The sequence below is a fragment of the Rhinocladiella mackenziei genome (genome assembly GCF_000835555.1).
Source record: "Rhinocladiella mackenziei CBS 650.93 unplaced genomic scaffold supercont1.3, whole genome shotgun sequence".
NCBI lineage: Eukaryota > Fungi > Ascomycota > Eurotiomycetes > Chaetothyriales > Herpotrichiellaceae > Rhinocladiella > Rhinocladiella mackenziei.
Genome location: NW_013550602.1, coordinates 4,423,638 through 4,442,019, shown reverse-complemented (window position 1 = coordinate 4,442,019; position 18,382 = coordinate 4,423,638). Strand labels below are relative to the sequence as shown.

General features: G+C 50.0%; 8 protein-coding genes across 8 annotated transcripts; 4 read left to right on the top strand and 4 right to left on the bottom strand.

Moving 5' to 3' along the window:
- Positions 1-784: 784 nt before the first annotated feature.
- Z518_05126 (uncharacterized protein) lies at positions 785-1,012 on the bottom strand (the record flags this gene model as incomplete). Its single annotated transcript, XM_013418831.1, has 1 exon — positions 785-1,012. One exon carries the CDS (start codon positions 1,010-1,012, stop codon positions 785-787), a length of 228 nt encoding a protein of 75 aa, XP_013274285.1.
- A 130-nt stretch (positions 1,013-1,142) lies between these two features.
- On the bottom strand, positions 1,143-1,812 carry Z518_05125 (uncharacterized protein; the record flags this gene model as incomplete). Its single annotated transcript, XM_013418830.1, has 3 exons — positions 1,143-1,434; positions 1,487-1,719; positions 1,768-1,812. The coding sequence occupies 3 exons, from the start codon at positions 1,810-1,812 to the stop codon at positions 1,143-1,145; spliced, it is 570 nt and encodes a 189-aa protein (XP_013274284.1).
- A 664-nt stretch (positions 1,813-2,476) lies between these two features.
- Z518_05124 (uncharacterized protein) lies at positions 2,477-4,395 on the top strand (the record flags this gene model as incomplete). The annotated part of the gene is made up of 8 exons (XM_013418829.1): positions 2,477-2,730; positions 2,800-2,874; positions 2,925-3,018; positions 3,066-3,233; positions 3,284-3,330; positions 3,376-3,826; positions 3,892-4,263; positions 4,312-4,395. The coding sequence occupies 8 exons, from the start codon at positions 2,477-2,479 to the stop codon at positions 4,393-4,395; spliced, it is 1,545 nt and encodes a 514-aa protein (XP_013274283.1).
- A 946-nt stretch (positions 4,396-5,341) lies between these two features.
- Z518_05123 (uncharacterized protein) lies at positions 5,342-5,866 on the top strand (the record flags this gene model as incomplete). The annotated part of the gene is made up of 1 exon (XM_013418828.1): positions 5,342-5,866. The coding sequence occupies one exon, from the start codon at positions 5,342-5,344 to the stop codon at positions 5,864-5,866; it is 525 nt and encodes a 174-aa protein (XP_013274282.1).
- Positions 5,867-6,975: 1,109 nt separating this feature from the next.
- On the top strand, positions 6,976-7,869 carry Z518_05122 (uncharacterized protein; the record flags this gene model as incomplete). The annotated part of the gene is made up of 1 exon (XM_013418827.1): positions 6,976-7,869. One exon carries the CDS (start codon positions 6,976-6,978, stop codon positions 7,867-7,869), a length of 894 nt encoding a protein of 297 aa, XP_013274281.1.
- Positions 7,870-8,639: 770 nt separating this feature from the next.
- On the bottom strand, positions 8,640-9,857 carry Z518_05121 (uncharacterized protein; the record flags this gene model as incomplete). Its single annotated transcript, XM_013418826.1, has 1 exon — positions 8,640-9,857. One exon carries the CDS (start codon positions 9,855-9,857, stop codon positions 8,640-8,642), a length of 1,218 nt encoding a protein of 405 aa, XP_013274280.1.
- Positions 9,858-10,777: 920 nt separating this feature from the next.
- Positions 10,778-13,627, top strand: Z518_05120 (trehalose-phosphatase; the record flags this gene model as incomplete). Its single annotated transcript, XM_013418825.1, has 2 exons — positions 10,778-13,526; positions 13,581-13,627. The coding sequence occupies 2 exons, from the start codon at positions 10,778-10,780 to the stop codon at positions 13,625-13,627; spliced, it is 2,796 nt and encodes a 931-aa protein (XP_013274279.1).
- Positions 13,628-16,006: 2,379 nt separating this feature from the next.
- Positions 16,007-17,681, bottom strand: Z518_05119 (uncharacterized protein; the record flags this gene model as incomplete). Its single annotated transcript, XM_013418824.1, has 8 exons — positions 16,007-16,203; positions 16,285-16,364; positions 16,422-16,521; positions 16,581-16,739; positions 16,793-16,883; positions 16,944-17,098; positions 17,155-17,239; positions 17,292-17,681. The coding sequence occupies 8 exons, from the start codon at positions 17,679-17,681 to the stop codon at positions 16,007-16,009; spliced, it is 1,257 nt and encodes a 418-aa protein (XP_013274278.1).
- Between the last annotated feature and the right edge of the window lie 701 nt (positions 17,682-18,382).

Here is an 18,382-nt window from a genome sequence, read left to right as displayed (position 1 = left end):
TGTATGAACTAACTAAAACTATCTGCTGGGGGTGGCCGCTTTACTTATATATATTCCGTAAACGAATGTAGCTTAGCGTGAGCCAGAATCCTTGGCAGAAATCCACATCGCGTGTGGATCACGTGATTAATATATGCCAAGAAGTTTCGCACTAGTCCCAAATTGCTGTATAACTCGCCACAACCCCACTTTGCCGTCGCCATGAGAGACTATCGGGAATTTCCCAAGAATTGAACCTCGATCCGTGCATCGTAGTTAACATCAACAAACATCTGCCTTTGTGAGCTGTGACAAATATTATACCGATAGCTTTGTTGTGGTTAAGCGCGAGGCTGGTTACTGGTTATACTCAAATTACGAATTGTATGAATGACCTTACACCAATATCTCCATCACAACCCCTCGCCATACCGACGATTGTAGCGTCCCCAGCTGTGGACATCGGTTTAATTTGAGTTTCGACAACGCCTCCGGAATCTCCTTTGAGAACTCCCGCTTAGGGTCAATTCCGTCCTTGCCAACGAGTGAAATCGTCCTGGTGTTGATCGACTTCTCGGTTAGAGGACCACGTCGGTAGATACACGACCGCCCAAAGGCTTCCCATTTCTCGTGGTTGGGTCTAATACGTTGCCTGAAGACGCTTGACCATCCAATCGATTGGCAACACCGGTTCATATCGTTTAGGCCTAGCCTCGGTTACGCACTCTTTGATTGCTTCGACAACCTTGTCATGGTCAGGATGGGAAAAGAACTGGACGGTTGTCAGCAAATTCGCCAGGATGTTTCACTTCATTTGGTAACATAGAGCAATCGAATAGCGCGCGGAGAAATTGCCATCGTCGGTGGCAGGAGCATCAGGAGGCGAAACGACACGGTGAAATGTTGACTTACTGACATCGTTTGACAAAATTTGAAGCAAATCACCAGCATTGATCACAATGGCCCCCGGCAACTGGAGGTACATCGACATACTGGCCAGAAGGAGTACGCGCCTGAAGACCACCGCTTCCATCCTGAAAGAGTAGCGTGACAGTGCCATAGTCGGTGTGTGCTCCAGCCCGGACCGCCCCTTCCTGAGTCAATACAGCTTTTGGCACTGCCGGGTAATGAAGTAATCGTAAGACGTGATCTCCTCCAGATATTTATGGTTCGAAGTACGACCTGTCTAAGCCAAGCCCAGTTGTAATTGCGCCCGTGAGGTTCTTGTGTAACCGATCGCACTTGACGTAAAATTCCATAATACCGTTGCCAAATCCAGGAATCAAGTCTTCAGGGAAATGGTTTTGGTATGGCTTTTCTGGGTAGCCGTAACGAGCTTCGCTTCCGATTTCCAATGATTCCTTGACGTCCGGAAAGAGTTTGCGAAGTTCTGCGATGTTTTCTTCGTTGGTCAGATTTGCATTTGTCACCTTTTCGACCCCCATTGCCGAATATCTGATGTCTAAATCAGCAGACGTGCTCTGGCAATCATCCGTAGAGAACGCACCCTCTGTTCGCTGCAAAGTCGACGTTGGGATGCTTTTGTTTCTCTTCCAGGGGCAGGGAAAAGTATTTTTCCGCCCATTGGAAAGCCTCCCGGGGATCAACTCCGCTGTTTTGCAAATATACAAATCCCGAGGATGTGAAACCTCTCATGATTTCGTCGACACATATTTTTTGATCATCTTCAGATCCATGGAGATATTGACCGAAGTCTACCAGTGGGATCTGGAATGAAGACTATTATGATTTAGCAAGATGCAAGTAAACCCTTGGGGACGTTAGTACTAGCACGTTTGTGGCGATCATCTCATTAGTAATGTTAGCTGCCATGGCGAAAATGGTCTGTATTCACAGGCACAACCGAAATCTTTTAAATGGGCTGTGTGGTCGTCGTATGTCTAGTGGCCGTGGATTTCAGGCTAAGGGGGCTTCTGGAGCGACCAATATTACATGGCCTAGACTAGACAGAAGATAGGAAACTCGTTAGTGAGGACACAGACTCCGGAGGTGGACGCATGAAGTCTTGGGCAGGCAAATCGACTTATCAGCAAAGCGTTGGTTTTCGACGGAGCATCTTATCAGCGCGGGACCAGAACGGATAAGTTTACCCCATGATTCAGCCTCGGCGAGAGGTTTGGGCCGGAGCATATCGCTTGGTCCTAACTCGATACCATCGACATGAATTCTTATCGACGCAGTTAGAGACTTAATAGCCCTTGATGGAAAGCTTGGAAGCTTCATGGGCATTGACCTTGTAGAACACCGACACCCCAACAGAAGTGTAAGCTGCTGCGGCGTGCTCCGCCTACGACCCACATTGCTGGATCATTTAGTATCTATTCAAGGCTAATAAATATTGCCCGAAACTCGTAGTTGAGCAGAGGACGCTGACCAAGAAGGGCAATAGTATATGTTACTTGTATCTCCATCATGGAATAACACATCAGCCCACCTCTTGCATTAGAATACTCTCAAGGAATAGTGCCATACCACAATGAAGCAATCAGAAAAGACCCCTTTGCCTACCGCCGGCACTCCCCCATCATCTACCATTGAGCAGGGAACTTACGAGGATCGCAATCTTACCGCAATCCCGGCCAGCAACAGGCTGCAACGCTTTGCAAATAGACTTGATGCGCTTGCAGGGGTCGAGTCGAGAGGCATCGAGCGTGTCCCAGGTGAACTCCGGGAGCGTAAAATGGGCCTGGTAGACTACTTCGGAGTCGGCGTAATGTGGTTTAGTATCAAGTATGTTTCTTACTTGATGTGAAGAGTCACTTTCATCATGAAGAAGCTAACCGGGACACTTGAAACAAGCTGTACAGCCAATCAGATGACCTTGGGGATCCTGGGCCCTGTCGCCTACGGGCTTGGGTTCGTGGACAGCGTGCTGTATGAATATAAACGCCCCCGAAAGAAAAACAATGCTCACAATTGGACAGACTTTGCATGTTTGGCACCATTTTGGGGTCGGTCTGCTCGGGCTATATAGCTGGCTTTGGCCCCCTCTCGGGCAATAGGACGTTGGTGGTCGCAGTAAGTCAGATTACCTCTCTTGCGAAAATATTCTGACCAACCCAAAGCGGTACTCGATGGGATGGTGGCCGTCCAAGCTCTGTGTCATCTTGAATTGGACTATTGAGATCGGCTATGGCCTGGTGGACACCTTGGTCGCGGGATTAATCCTCTCTGCGGTTAACGGGGATGGAATGTCTGTCATTGTGGGCATTGTCGTCTCTGCATTGATCACTGTAAGACGCCTTCGTGTGCTCTCTGGCGTACGCCTGCTCATGATCGATAGTGGGTCGTTGCGACTTTTGGAATCAAGTGGTTTCACACATTCGAAAAGTGAGATTGAAATACTCAAATATATCGATGGCTAACAGATTTCAGATGGGTAGCAGTACCAACCGTACTGGTACTTTTCATCTTCATCGGCTGTGCGGCTCCCTATTTTGATGCAGACAGCAAATCACTAGGGTCTGGTGCAACGCTTGCTGGCAATCGCGTGAGCTACTTCTTCCTCACAGCCTCTGGGCCTCTTGGATGGGCGCCAGCTGCCGCAGACTTCTTCGTCTACTATCCAGAGAACACTTCTCGTAGAGGGGTGTGTGTGATGACCACGGCAGGAATGACCTTGGGCAAGCTCTTGATCGAGTTCCTGGGAATTGGCCTGGGCACGGGACTCGCAAACAACGTTGAATGGTCTGAGGCATTCTCAAGCTCAGGTGTCGGTGCGTTGGTCGTTGCCGGATATGCTCCTCTTCAAAACTTTGGAAAACTCTGTGCCGTGATCCTGGCGCTCGGTGTTGCCGCAAACAATATTCCGGGCACTTATGCTGCGGTAGGCTAGCTAGATCCTTTCTTAATCGGTCCCCGATATAGTTTCTGGCTAATCACATTTCCCAGGCTTTGAATTTCCAGCAGCTCTTTGTTCCCCTTTCCAAGATACCTCGACCAGTTTGGACGACGGTCGCCACCATCATATACACCGTATGTGCGATTGCAGGGCGCCAACATCTCTTGTCGATCTTCTTGAACTTCCTAGCTTTGATTGGATATTGGGTCATCATTTGGATCGCAATCGTCCTCGAAGATGAATTCATCTTTCGCCGAAAGACAGGGTTCAATTGGGAAGATTGGAAAGATCAGTGCAAGCTTCCATTGGGTGTTGCAGCATTCACAAGCTTTTTGATCGGTTGGGCTGGGGCTATTGTCTGCATGGGTCAGACATATTATTATGGTCCCATCGCCGAATTAGTAGGAGAGCACGGTGCAGATGTGAGTTCCACCTTGATATCCATAGCTGTTTGCTAATCGCCGTAACAGCTCGGACTGCCTGTTGCATTTGCATGGACGGCAATCTGCTATGCGCCCCTTCGATATTTGGAGATCAAGATCCTCGGCCGCTGACAATCCGGTCAAGAAAGTCGCCAGCAACTCGAAAGGATGATTTGCGGGCGATGCTTGACGTTGCACTTGGTCGTTGTGTCTTGCAGGACAGCCTTATCACTTCAACAGTCCTGAGACTGAATACTAACAAAACAGACGGCTTGAGAGTCCTCTAGCTCAGCTAGTTCTGAATCTAAGCATGCAACTTTATATGTTAATGCACGTAGTTCGGGACCGGCTATAGGAGACAGAAAAATAGGACTGAGGTCTCACCGCAGGACCGCAACGGTCTTGTCGTAGCCACGAAGTCCCCATTCTTGACTTTACAACATATAACTTTGGAATACACCATACCACGAATCATAAGATTCATTCTTTCGTGAGTCTCGGACCGATCCTGAGGTAACCCTCAGGCGAGCACTGGCCATAAGTGAACCGGTGGACTCAACAGCCTTCGCAACATCGTGCCTTCTTGAAGTTCATATCTTGGTTCTCCAGCCACCATACCCAGGTCGACATATCTGTTCTAACGTGGCGTGCTTTTGACCATCTGGATTCTTACAAGTTACAGTCCATCTAGGGGGAATACGATTGTGAATGACTCTTCATCCTACACACTAAAAGATGAGGTAGGTCGGCTCGTTCGATACTGCAAACATAGGTAGTAGGGTCAACTCCACTCGAGCACGAAAGAGCCCTGTTTTATAAGACCTCTCTTAGTCACAAACACTATGATGTAAAGGCCGGCGTGACCTTCGCTTCGCTGCCGAATACTATTTGGCACCTGTACTCGTACTAGGTCGAGAATAATCTCGTGTGAATTGTGCAACAAGGAAGACCGTATGCACATACTCGACCAATCTTACAACCCGCTCTAACAAGCACGACCGCAAAGTTGGAGGATATCCGTCTCCTCCAAACTTCTCCGAATGTGGGCGCGCTGTCGGGACGTTGGTCAAATGCAAGAATGCGTGAACTAAAATTCCTACACCAAGATACGACAAAGACTCACAAGACACTGGCGGAGCTCTTTGAACGCCGACACCCTGTACCAGCTCGCATTCTCAAGGAAGCCTTAGCTCATGACTTTCTTGCCAATGGTGCCTGGCATGAGGTTAGTGAGAGCACTGAGCTCATGTCAGCATTCGCCATCAAACCATCCGAGTATCTCGAAGCTGCTTCGAAGAAGTTCTTGGTCCTGCTCTGCAACATCAAGACAACCAGCGAAAATTCCATGTTCATTTTCGCGTGCATCATCTGTGTGGGCACGATCGTCCAGCTGATGCCGGCTCCGGGCGCAAACACCACATGGCAATGTTTGATGGACGGGGCCAACGCCGCTCTGGAGTGTCTGCAAGGTGCTCGGAAGTTCGTTGTTGCAACTGGGCTCTGGGAAAAGCCTGGTCCTTCGTATTCTTTTGTTGTCGGACTTCAGAGCAAGGAGAATTACGCCGTTGTTGGCCCAGACGTCATGCACGCTCTTGAAAGGTAGAAGAGGTTGCTAATGGAAAACGATGACTAAATGGACATGGTAGAGTGTCAACTGCTGCCGTAGGGTACGACAGCGCATGGCCTGAAAGTGTGCTGGCGCCGCAAGATCCTTGCAATAGAATGGTTCAATGATATGGGACAAGCCTTTCTGGCCGAGCTTCGGAATCAACATCCGATAACAAGGCTGAGCCTTGCTCATTGGCGTGCATTGTTGCTAGCGGTGGACCACTTTTGTTTTTGGTGGGGGTGCCAAAGGAGCTGGGAGGAACATCGGTGAACGCGCCACTCGACATTTAGATCTACACTCCGATTCAGGCCATTTTAGCTCTGCCTTTGGCTTTCGGGATACGATCAACTGGCCAAGTAAACGCTTTGGACTTTGGTGAGTAAGGATATTTTTCATGGGGACGGTCTTGGTGTTTCAACCGCGCGGGGGATACCATTTCCTTTGTGACCGAATTTAGAGGTTCTTTGGCCTAGGAACCAGTGATTATAGGAGTATCTGATGCCAGATTCCGCTCACTTGATCACTTAGTGCATGGCAGATGTGGATAGAGCCATGGTTCTGCGATTTCCCCTGAGATCATTGTTCTTCGAAGTCTTCAGACACCATCCTTGGTCGTCTGAGCGGTGTTTCCATCCCGAATCCGTAGAAAATCTCTCCACCTCTTTCGATGAAGTGGAATTGTAGGCAGTTTGATTGTTCAGCGGTTTGACAACCAGACCATAATATTTGATAGGAAAAAGCCGTAAGCCATGCTCATCGTCGACATTTCATCCCCAGAATCGAATGTGTCAGTGTACTTGTTCCGGACCTACCATGTTTCTGTTGAAGGCGTGTCCGACGACCTTTTTGAATGATTAATTGTTGTTAATTTCGGGATAGGGTCGTCTCGAGGGATGATGGGGTGACCCCGGTAAGGCTAAAAGTGGCACGTCCAGGGATTCCAGATTTGGTCAAGTGGGAAAGTCGAACGGTTTCCGAATGGGTTTTTTCTCGTCAATCACGAACACGTACTAGCAGAACGCCTCCTCTCTCCTCCATTCATTCATCAAGTCTGCATCTGCGGCCTTCCAGCGGGAGGATTAGCAACACAAGAGTCTTCCACCATGGAGTCTCTGCCCGGCTCCTTATGTCGAGCTTGTCGGCGTCGACCCATTAAACCTTGTCAAAGTCGGTCCTTCAGCACATCCCTCAGACGCATGTATATTCCTCCAGAATCACCAGTGTACATTGACATCCCGGAACCACATCAACCTCTTCGCGATTCTAAACCCCCGGTAAAGGGTGTTCTTCCCGTACCCAGGGAACTCTTCCCAGCGAACCGACCGGACAAGCCTGGCAAGCTCTACCTGGAGAACGTTACGCGAGACCCTCTACCCAAAAATGTGCCTCATACCGAACACCTCACCGACATAGGACGCTACAAGCTTCGCATGTCCGAGCTGCGAAAGAAACACCTGCGCGAGGGTCTTGAAGAATTACATGCTCGGAAGACCTCGATGGACAACATCATCACGGCCCGCAGCCGGATGAAACAGCAGGAACGCGAACGGCTGCTAACACAAGCCGAGCGCGAGGATGAAAGGCTTACCAATACCTCGATACCATCGGCCATGCGGCCACGGAAACCGCACCAGTTGAGTCCGGAAGAAGAGCTGGCGATCTATAATGCGCGCAAGGAGGTACACGATTCTCGGCAGGCGGCGAAGCACGAAGCGCGCCTTGACAAGCTGCACACGTTGTACATGAACGCACGCAACTTCATCACGGACCGGGAACAGCTGACCGCCACTATCGAAACGACTTTCACTACCGGTCGCAGCATCTGGCGTTCCGGCCGTCCGGATACGGTTGAAGAGATGATCAAACGGGGCAGAGACAAGACAGCCGATCAGGGCCGTGGAGGTATGATGCTCGCGGGCGACGTCAACGAGCGGGCACTGCGTGATCAGGAACGTATGGCCAAGATCGCAGAGAAATTGAGTGGGGGGAAACTTTGAATATGCGGTAAAAGCCAGAGAATAGGCCGGGTGGTGACATTGGCTCGAAAGGAAGATCGATCGAAGAAGATATCGGCATTTTGTAACTGTATACCCGACTGGGGACGTCGGAGCTGGTATAGGCATGTACTTGCTCTGATCTACACTCTGTCCGGACCAACAGTCACCATCTGTCAGACTAGAAAAAAGGAAGAGAGTCAAATGCAAATTTGAAGGAGCTATTCATCATGGCTGGTTTTTGTTTGCTTTGATGTCGTCTAAATATTGATATGAGGGTGTCGTTTCCTTCTGCTGAATGGGTTTGAAACTCTGAAGGCTTTGCGCAACTTGAACCGCCGTATATATTCCTTTCGCGAGTATAACGCTATATGAAAAACATATCGCACGGCACCGCTTCTTTCGTCGGAATGATGTAACCTTCCCGTCTGAGCCTCTGGTGATCATCCAGTGGACCGAATGTGGCTGTCCTGGGGATATAGCCTGACGGCCCTCGTGTGTCTTTTTGCAAAACATGCTGGAGTGTCTAGCTTGGGGTGCCTTCATATCTTCTCCAATGTAATACACTGTTGAAGAATGTTCGGTTTGAATTCGAGCTTGCCGTGACCCGCTGACGGGGATGACATGTACCATATTTCCGGAGTAAGATGGTCACAACGACTGAAGTTCATCCATCGGAGGCTACCCGAGCCCATTGGCCGTAGTCTTAGCGGATCTGCATGATTCCGAAACTGTTGAGCCAGCTTTTACATTTGCTTGATCGATACCAGGCATCATGTCAATGCACGTATACCCAGACCCACACTTCGAGTCTCGAACAATTCGATCAAGCCGGCACCAAGACATTCTTCCACGATCCAGTCGAAGTTTAACCCATAGAGATCCTTCCACTTCTTGGTCTTGGCAGGCATGACTCCCGAAAACTCTCCTCGGATTCGTTTGGCGGTGGAAACGCGATTATCGGAATCAACAGCGCCATCCCAACGTTCGCGTATAAGGTAGAGAGGACCTTCTTTGTACTTTGATTGGGCCAAGAGTTCCAAAAGATGTGCCCGACCGGCGTTGAGAAGTCGGAGGTAAGGACCAATATTGGGTACCGAAAGAGCAAGTTCGCTCCCTGGACTGTTCCGGTGGAGGTGAATAGTAGATTTAGGTCGCCTTGCCGCACCAACCCCACCTAGGTTCTCGAAGGCCGCGTCTCCTCCGACGGCAGCGGATGTGCCGGAGGCTGCACGCGAGATCTTGGGCATGGCTACCAGGGATGAGCCAGCCAAGGAAAGGTTGCGAGAGCCGGAAAGAGAAGAAGAGACGAGAAAACCCGTTCGAGTCAAAGTGGTCACATGCGAGGCAGGCAAGTCTTGGGAAGATATGGAGGTGGCTCGGGGTTGACGACGAAGCACATCACAGAAGTCGGCTACGACATCTGGCGCAACATCACTTCGCTCGAGTAAGGCTTGCCAATCCGCCATGGTGATCAAAACCTCACTGGTGCCGGTGATATCGTTGCCTCGACCAGTTACCTTGATTTTGCGGAGCTTACCGGCCGATTGCAAGGTGGCAATCTGGCGCTCCGTCTTCGACGAAGCGGCGATTAGAGCGTGGACATGTGCCAGAGTGACAATGGATGGTAGGTTTCTCTGGAAATTCAGAACGTGGGAAATGCGGACACTGTTCATTCCCGCACGTTCGGGAAGAGGCGCGAACATGGAGGTGCAAGCATGTTTTACCGCAGTTAAAACGTCTTTGGCCGGCTCGATGGAGATGGTGGACAAGATTTTGCCACTAGGCGCCAGCCTGCCCTCGCCCTCGCCCTCGTCCCCGTCGCTATGGTCTGGCCCATCGTCGAGGGCATTGGTCAATGACTTCGTCCGCACAATGGACGGTTTTGAGCGTGGAAGATTCGCGAATGGTGAGGAGGAGTGACGACGGGCCGGTTTCTGAGTTGGCTTATTGACTCGCGACGAGTGGGCCGCTGTGAGATAGAGTGACATGGCGGAAAGGAGGGGGGAGGACGGATGGAAGTGGATGAAGATAAAATAGGACAAAGGACGAGCACTAGCGACATCGACGTCGGTCTAGATGCGAGCACATGCTTGTGCAACGGTTCCCGTCTCGAAGGAGTGGTGGTCTGAGGGCTGCAGTGAGAAGAGAAAAAAGAGAATCGACCAGAAAAAGCCAGAGACAAGGCCGAGATTGGTAGTTGGAAGAGAGTTTTTTTTGTTGGCCGGGTGCCCGGAAGACATGCCGGCCCAGTTAAAGACGAACAGAGGCTGGCGCTTAACCGGAGAAGGAATAAGGAGAGCAGTGGTAACCCGAAGATACGGGCCCCGTGGGCACAACCAAAAACACCGCTAGGCATTGAGACGCGATATACCACTTGTTGATCGTGGACCTGTTCCTGTATGTCGGCAGCTCCACCCCGTACGTCATTTGGGTGTCACCCCAAAAAGCCTTTCGATTTCCCATGTTTCCTGTGCTCTTCTACCGACTTTCTCTAGCATCTCGTTTACAATGTTGGAGTCACTGATTAGGGTCCCCTCAAACTCTATTGGCGTTGCTCGATCTCTTCCGACTCCGGTTGAGCTCGCATCGCGCCAGCATTTAAATATTCCTATCAGTGCACTCTCAACATTCATTCTTTCTGTTCATCCACTTGTTTTCCATTACGGCCTCACTCCTAGCCACTATAAGCCTTTAAGAAGGCTGATTCTCGTCTCTGTCTTCCCTCTCCTTCGTTGCCTCGCTGTACCTCCACTGACTTGCCCTCCCCTCGGTACCGGTGCTACGTAATTTCCAGCAGATCTATGAGCGGAATTGAGACGCAGGCACAGTGAAAACCACATTTGAGACCTCATACATGAATTGGAACCACCTACATCTTTAGTACATATCGACAACCACACATGCGACAATGACCATCTTTGTGGCTACCCTATTCCTCCCTTACACAGTCAACTTCGATGCTCCAACCTCTAGGCCAGAGTCTCCCGTACTTCAGAGACTGGACTCTGCTGTCTCCCCAAATCCCCCGCTTGACCATCAACCTGTCAGTTTGTTCACCCCGACCGCGGGCATAACGGCCAGTATCGCTCAAAGTCCCGGTCCAATAATTCAAACTCCAGGAGCCACCACCGACCACGAAAAGATCTTTCGTCCACATATCGAACGACCAATCAGCTTGACCCTACCAAGTTCCAGACAAAACTCCGCTAGTTCGGTGATTAGGGATCCCCGAACTGTTTCTCGACATGACCTTCATTCGCCGGGCTGGGGAAAGGCCCATGCGTGGAATCAACCACCATCACGAGCAAAATCGCCTCCGCCGAGCTCCATTCTAAAACACGCTGTCGCCAGTGTTAAGGAGAAGGCAACACCTGTCCTCTACAATTCAACAAGCAAGCTGGGACGGCGACAGGGATCCAGAACCGTCACTCATGAAAGAAGCTTCTCGGAATACAGCTATACAGTTGAGAAAGCTCTCATCGGCAATGGAGGTCTATTCAATGCGATCGATGCTGCGGCGGAGGCTGAGATTCTCGAGGAAAAGACCTGGGTGGGAACCTTGGGTTGTCCAATCGATGTCTTGGAAGATCACTTGAAAGAGAACATTGCCGAAAAGCTTGAAAATGACTACGACTCACTAACGGTCTATGTCAGTGACAGTGATCTCAACGGTCACTATGAACATTACTGCAAGACCATTCTGTGGCCGGTCTTTCACTATCAGATCCCGGACCATCCCAAGAGCAAGGCCTACCAAGATCATTCTTGGATCTTCTACGTCAAAGTCAACGAAGCGTTTGCGGATCGGATTGCCAAGAATTACAAGAAAGGAGATATCATCTGGGTTCATGACTACCATCTGCTCCTGGTCCCTGGTTTACTGCGACAGAAACTGCCCGACGCGGAGATCGGGTTCTTCCTTCACGCCGCGTTTCCGTCGTCGGAGATCTTCCGATGCTTGGCAGCCCGAACCGACCTGCTGGAAGGAATTCTGGGAGCCAACATGATCGGCTTTCAAAATGACGAGTACTGTCATCATTTCCTCCAAACCTGCAGTCGTCTCTTGAATGTCGAAGCTACCAAACACGGAGTCATCCTGGAAAATGGAAGATTCGTCCACGTCAACACCTGCCCCATCGGGATTGATCCCAAAACCCTCGACCAGCAACGACGATTGCCTGAAGTGAGGGAATGGATTCAGACCATCACGGAGAAATATCGTGGCAAGCGCATCATTGTTGCTCGAGACAAACTGGACAACATCCGTGGCGTGCGTCAGAAGATTTTGGCGTACGAGTTGTTTCTCAACAAGTATCCGGAATACAAGGATAAGGTCGTTCTCATCCAGATTGCCACTTCGTCCACAGAAGATCCCGAATTGAGTGCCACGGTGGCCGACATCGTCACTCGCGTCAATTCCACTCATTCCACCCTGGCCCATCAGCCCCTTGTGTTCTTGAAGCAAGATATCGATTTCGCCCAATATTTGGCTCTTCTCACCGTGGCGGAATGCTTGATGATTACCAGCTTGCGAGAAGGAATGAACCTGACCAGTCACGAATTTATCGTTTGTCAGGATGGCCAAGTCACCGACACCAAGCACGGCCCGTTGATCCTTAGTGAGTTCACGGGTTCCGGCACCGTCTTTGGACACGATGCGATCCTGATCAACCCATGGCATTACAGCCAGTGTGCCGACGCGATCAAAGAAGCTCTTGATATGTCCCCCCAAGAACGAGAGCGACGCTGGAAAGCCATGTACGATACTGTCGTCAACCAGAACGCCATTGGTTGGTTCGAGTTGTACGTCAAGGCCTTGAATCACGCGTGGAAGGAACATTCTATCCGCGACTCTACCTCAGTTCCGCGATTGTCCCTCTCTGCGGTCAGGTCAAAATATCGGAAGGCGTCGAAACGTTTGATCATCCTTGACTATGAAGGGACTTTGGCATCGTGGGGCTCCCCCACCGATATTATCTTGACCACTCCCAAACGATCCGTGGATGTCCTGAACGATCTGATTGAGGACAAGAAGAATATTGTGTATGTTATGAGCTCCAGGATGCCCGAGGAAATGGAGAGACTGTTCAGTCCGGTGACCGGTATTGGCATGATCGCAGAAAATGGTGGGTTTGTCATGGAACCAGGCTCGGACGAATGGGAGGAATTGACCAACCTCGAACATGCCAAAACGTGGAAGAACGGGGTTAAGAGCATTCTTCAATACTATGTGGACAGAATCGAGGGAAGCAGAATGGAGGAACGACATTCATCGTTAATCTTCGACTACACGGAGGCAGATGATGTGCCCAGTGCCTTCAAACAAGCCGGTGAATGCGCCAATCATATCAATGATGCCTGCCGAGGACAGCATGTCAGTGCCGTGCCCATTGAGGACGGATTGTTTATTTCGGAAATGGATGTCAACAAGGGATTGGCAGCCCAGTTTATCAACGACAAGCTTGAAAAGTTGAAAGAGGAAACGGGCGAACCACGACCGGATTTCCTCATGGTTATCGGAGACTCGAGAGAAGACGAGTATGTGTTCAACTGGGCCCATCGACTAGAGAAGGCTGGGAAGGTTCGAGATGTGGTGACGGTGACTTTAGGTGCCAGAAGCACAGAAGCATCGGCCACGTTGACTCAAGGTGTAACTGGTGAGTGTAGCTGATAGATTTTCCTTTTCATGGTCCCGTACTGACATGTTTCAGGGGTGTTGTCCATTCTGGAGAAACTTGCGAGGACTTCACAGCAATGAGGTGTCATCCAAGATGCACCTTGGTAGCCATTCACATTCCCTAGATTGCGATATCGCTTTCCAGTGGCTGGAGTTAGTCGGACCTGTAACATCACGAGCTCATGACGGGATGAATAGAAATAGTTGCAACCTTTTAGATACCCTCATGCAATAGACCGATAAGGTAATAGCGTTTCCTCTCAAGCTGGAAAAGAGAATGTCAATGTCAACGACGTCGCGTTTCCTTTATTGTACCTTTGTCGTCGAAACCGAGGCGAAGGAGATCATCTCATTAGCTGATAGGATAAAAGACGAAATGGGCAGGACAAATCCAAAGAGGCTTTCGACTTTTCGTTTAATCAGTTCTGCAGGCTACCAGCCCTAAACTGGACGACATTTTTTTCCTCCAATCATCTCCTCCGTCGCTCCCTGCTGCTTACTCTTGAGGTGTGGCTTCTCTGCATGATTCAGCTTGCCTGACAGGTCAATGAAACCTGTTCCTTCACCGTGATCTTTTGCTCTCGAGGAGCCTCTCTACCTCTGTCAGCCCCCACTTTCAGGCGGTGGACGGACTTTTGTCTCCTTGACGGCTTTTCCACGTGTTTAGCAAACCCTCTGCGGAGATCGTTACTCCTTTTCTCCCCTTCACCGCGCCCCGTCAGCACTTGCGCAGCAGCCCTTTTTCGGATTGTCACCCGTGGCTGGCTTGAGAGAACACCTGAGGAAAGAGAGAGGACCATGTGTTCGTGTTCGGGTTGTGTGTATTGTGTGTTAGTGCGCTTGTCAGCTTTGCACTTGGTTCGCTGCGGATAAGGCATGTTGCCCACAAGAGATGGATACGGGTTGAGGTGGGCCCTGCCACACCATCTCAATGGGATAGATGAAAACCCCCCCTCCTTTGGCTAGGGTAAGTTATTGATTGATATATAAAGTTCTCTAGAAGTCTTGTCGGGTAGACTCTTGAAAAATCTGCCAAATTTGAATTTTGACCCATGAGAAGGCGACATTCGGCAAGTTTCCAGCAGAAATATATGTGGAACCCTCTACACAAGACAAATACAGCAAGCAATCCCCACTTCAAGCATCAACCCTCAACAATGGCATCAGCATTCTTCGCTAGAAAATCTGTCCTCTCCATGAACTCAGCTCCAAGCTCTGCATCGGTGATGTTTCAATCTACTACTCCATCTTCATCTTCCAGGCGTTCATCAACAACGTCCACCACGTCCTCAACATACTCGACACCGTTGTCAAAGAAGCCCTTGATCGCTCCTACGGGCCAAGATATCCTCCGCGAGAGGATTTCGGAGACAGATTCTCTATCCAGCTCTATGAGTAACAGTTACGGGTCATTTATGCGGTCGCTGCACGCAAGGGACTCTTGAGCAGATGTTCAGAGATTGCTGTTACATGATGTGGTTAATTGGTAATTTGGCGTTTCTGTGTTCGAATCCGATGGACGGAACGGGGCAAGTTTTCTCCGCCATTTGAGCATGGAGTTATCGTTGTGAGAGGCTTGGGTATGCAGAAAGAATATCAAAATGCCTTTGTCGCTGAAAGCCGCTTCCCACGCAAATCCTATCCATGTGTCCCCTTGGTCTCCTTATTTTGATCATTAAAACTTCTCCCCCTGCAAGCCTCATATCCCACACATGAACTCTTGCAGTGTCTCCCCTTTCACTCTGTGCCAGTATCCTTTTCAGACACTGTTGGCTAAAGATCATTGCACCCCCTACGCTTGTGTTCAAATTATCCGCGAATTTTGCGGGCGATTCGTCTTCGAAGGGAACCTGGTGGCTGTGTTTGATCTCCGGATCGCCAGCTTTAGCCTTATATTTTAGTCCAAGCCCGAGGCACACGCTTCGTTCTCTGGTGGTATGCGGCCTAGGCTGTCGTCAAACCTGCCCGTGCTAAACGCGCGAAGTACGCTCGCTTTCGGATTCGCGCCATGGGCGACATGTCTCGACTGCGCGAAAGGGAGGCAACGAGGAGGTTCTTTTGGCCAGGTGTGTAAGGCTTCGGGCGGCACCGGAGCTAGTAGTAGGGCAGGCGTCCATCAGGATAGCGAGGCCGGAGGGAGGCATTGTCTTTATGTCTTTCTTTTCAAGGAGTTCGGAACCGGGTTTGAAGACGGCTTTATATATGTTCTTCTTTTGCGGCTTTCCGGTGGATATTTTGGGGTTGTCTTTCGAGCTAGGTTTCGCCCGACTGTAGGGCTTGGATTGCTTAACTCCAGCGCTCTGACCTCCTTTTGTTGGTGCGATGTGGAGATGATTGTAGTTGAGAATGGAACAGAATGAGGACTACCAGTCCTTTTCGTTCCAGTGTCAGTGATTCGAAGACAAAAGGGCCGTAATCATCATGATATGACGCAAGGCTCTAGGTTCCTGCTTAGCTTCATTATATTCGTATTTCCGGGGTAGCATTGTCTTTGTGTGAACAAAATGGAGAAGTCGGAGAGGATGGGAGGTGGAGAAATCTCTCGGTAACTTTATCAGATTTGGCAGCCTTGTCACCCTCGGCCGATCCAGAAGTCGCAGCTTCCTCCAGCCGTAGTGCACGCTCATTGCGACTCTCACTGGCCGGGTCGAAATATGCTTCAGGAAATAGACAATCAGCACGAAAACTTGGGTGACATGCGACGTGGCAAAGGGCATGAGATGGTCATGAATACTTACGCTTCTCCCCAAATACCGTGGTCCGGATTCCCTTTCTCGGACCCTCATAGGTGCCAGGGATAACGCGGTGGAGAGTGCATCTGAGGTCATTGTGGTGAGTGTGTTGCAAAACACAAAATAAAAGAAAAGGAGAATACCGATTATCCCACATTGCAACGCTGCCTACCGCCCATTTCCAACGCACATAGTGGTCGTCTGCTGAATGGATGTGGTAATCGAGGAATTCAAGGAGCTTGTCTGAGGCCACGAGAATCAATTAGCATTATGACTCCTCAGAGATTCATGCCCTCCTATACCAGATTCTTTTTTCTTGAGCTCGGCAAACCCGGTGACGAAACCCGGGTTGACGTTTAATGCCTTCAAGCCGGAGACCGGGTGTGTTCGGACAGCGGGATGATGAGTGTCAATAGGAGGCCGGTTTGGACCGACTCCCCAGAGGTCAAGAATCGTGTCATCTAATGAAGTCAATTAAGGGTGGGAAGTTCTGGCCGAAGGGGTCTCGCCGTACACTGAAGCCTCGAGGTGTGTACGGCGTGGAGGCCGTCCAGGAAACTCCTCATCGCTTTGCTCAGAGCGTCGTACAGGCCGTACTGCGAAACCTACCTAATATGTCAGTGACCAAGATATGAAGAATGTGCTGGTTTGTCTGTCAAACTCACCCACGCAGTGTCACCTCCAACGTCTGGATGCTCCTCCATCCTAAGAAGTGAATATGATGGCGCTTCAGGAATACATTCATCAGCACGTCGCCAGAGTGTTTGAAGGGAGTGGACCTTACGGTTGATCTCGAAAGAAGTGTCCGCATGGAAATCTCCTGAAGGCTATCATGTCCAAGTCAGCGTCAACCCAATTCCCCAGAACTAGACTGACCCAGGGTGTATAAGAGAGGATCTCGCGATGATCTTCCCGGCTCCCTTTGATGATAGAGCTCGTCCATCACGGGGGTCCTTTGATCCTGAAACCATAAGCGTCAACGGTGTAAAAGTTTGGATGGCAGCCGAACCAACCTTCTGGGCTGGATGTCTGTCAAGGACGCCATAGTGTTCAAAGAGCTTAACTTGTTGCTCCGTGGTGAGGTCTTGATTCCGGAAGAAAATAACGCCTCGCTCGACCACCAGTAATGCAAGTTCATCCAACTGCTTATCATTCAACTGAGAAAGCTGGACGTTCTCGAGTACGGTTCCAATGGATTCAGTAAGGTCTACGCGCTTGGCCACAGAGAGCAGTGATCTTTTTTCTGGATCTGCAAAGAATGCTCGGTCTTTTTCTGGGAAGACTTCATCTCGCACAGGTTCCGGTGGCTGATGAGAATTAATCTTGGGATTGAAGGCAGGGTGCAGTGTGATCGGGAATCCTGAATCAGGCGAAATATGTTTACGAGCTTCCAGATGGGCCATTCTGGGTAACAGGGATTTTCCAAGCTTGCGGCTAGTCGAAAGGGGAGCTCAGTAACTTAGGTATAGACTTGTTTGAATTAATACAAACAGGAGACACATCCAAGTTGATAAGGTTCCCCATATCTAGTCGTAGCTGGATGCGGCTGACGAGCTGATGCATCAACAGCGTTTCTTTGTCCCAATAGATCTCTATTCAATATCAAACCGATATCAAACCGTCATCCTGTCGATGGCGTGATTCAACTCCTGATAAAGCGGGGATGCAGATGGCGCGATGTCCCCCAGCAATTGCGTCAAACGTACGTGATGAGATAGGTAAGAGGAGCAGTGCAAGTGTACCCAGACTGACAACATTTTCATGGATCAAAGAAGAATTGTTGGATTGGGTCATGGATCTTGCTGATGCCATTGTCTGAGAATGAGCGTGATTGATGGAAATTTGGCATAATCGCTGTTTATGGAGTTGTGGGATATCTTGCGGCCGGCCTTGATTGAGATGAGTTTCAAGAAACTCGAAGCATCCAAGGCGATTCACAGTATACTGTATCTCACTCGAGCACCTTTACCTGCGTGAAACATTCTGATGCCACATGTGTACCGATGTGCGGTAATCCGGGAACGGCCTTTCGCAAGCTCCAACTTCGACAAACTCAACTTCTATATCGCCCTCTGGGCTTGCTGCCGGTTCCCAGACCTCAGCC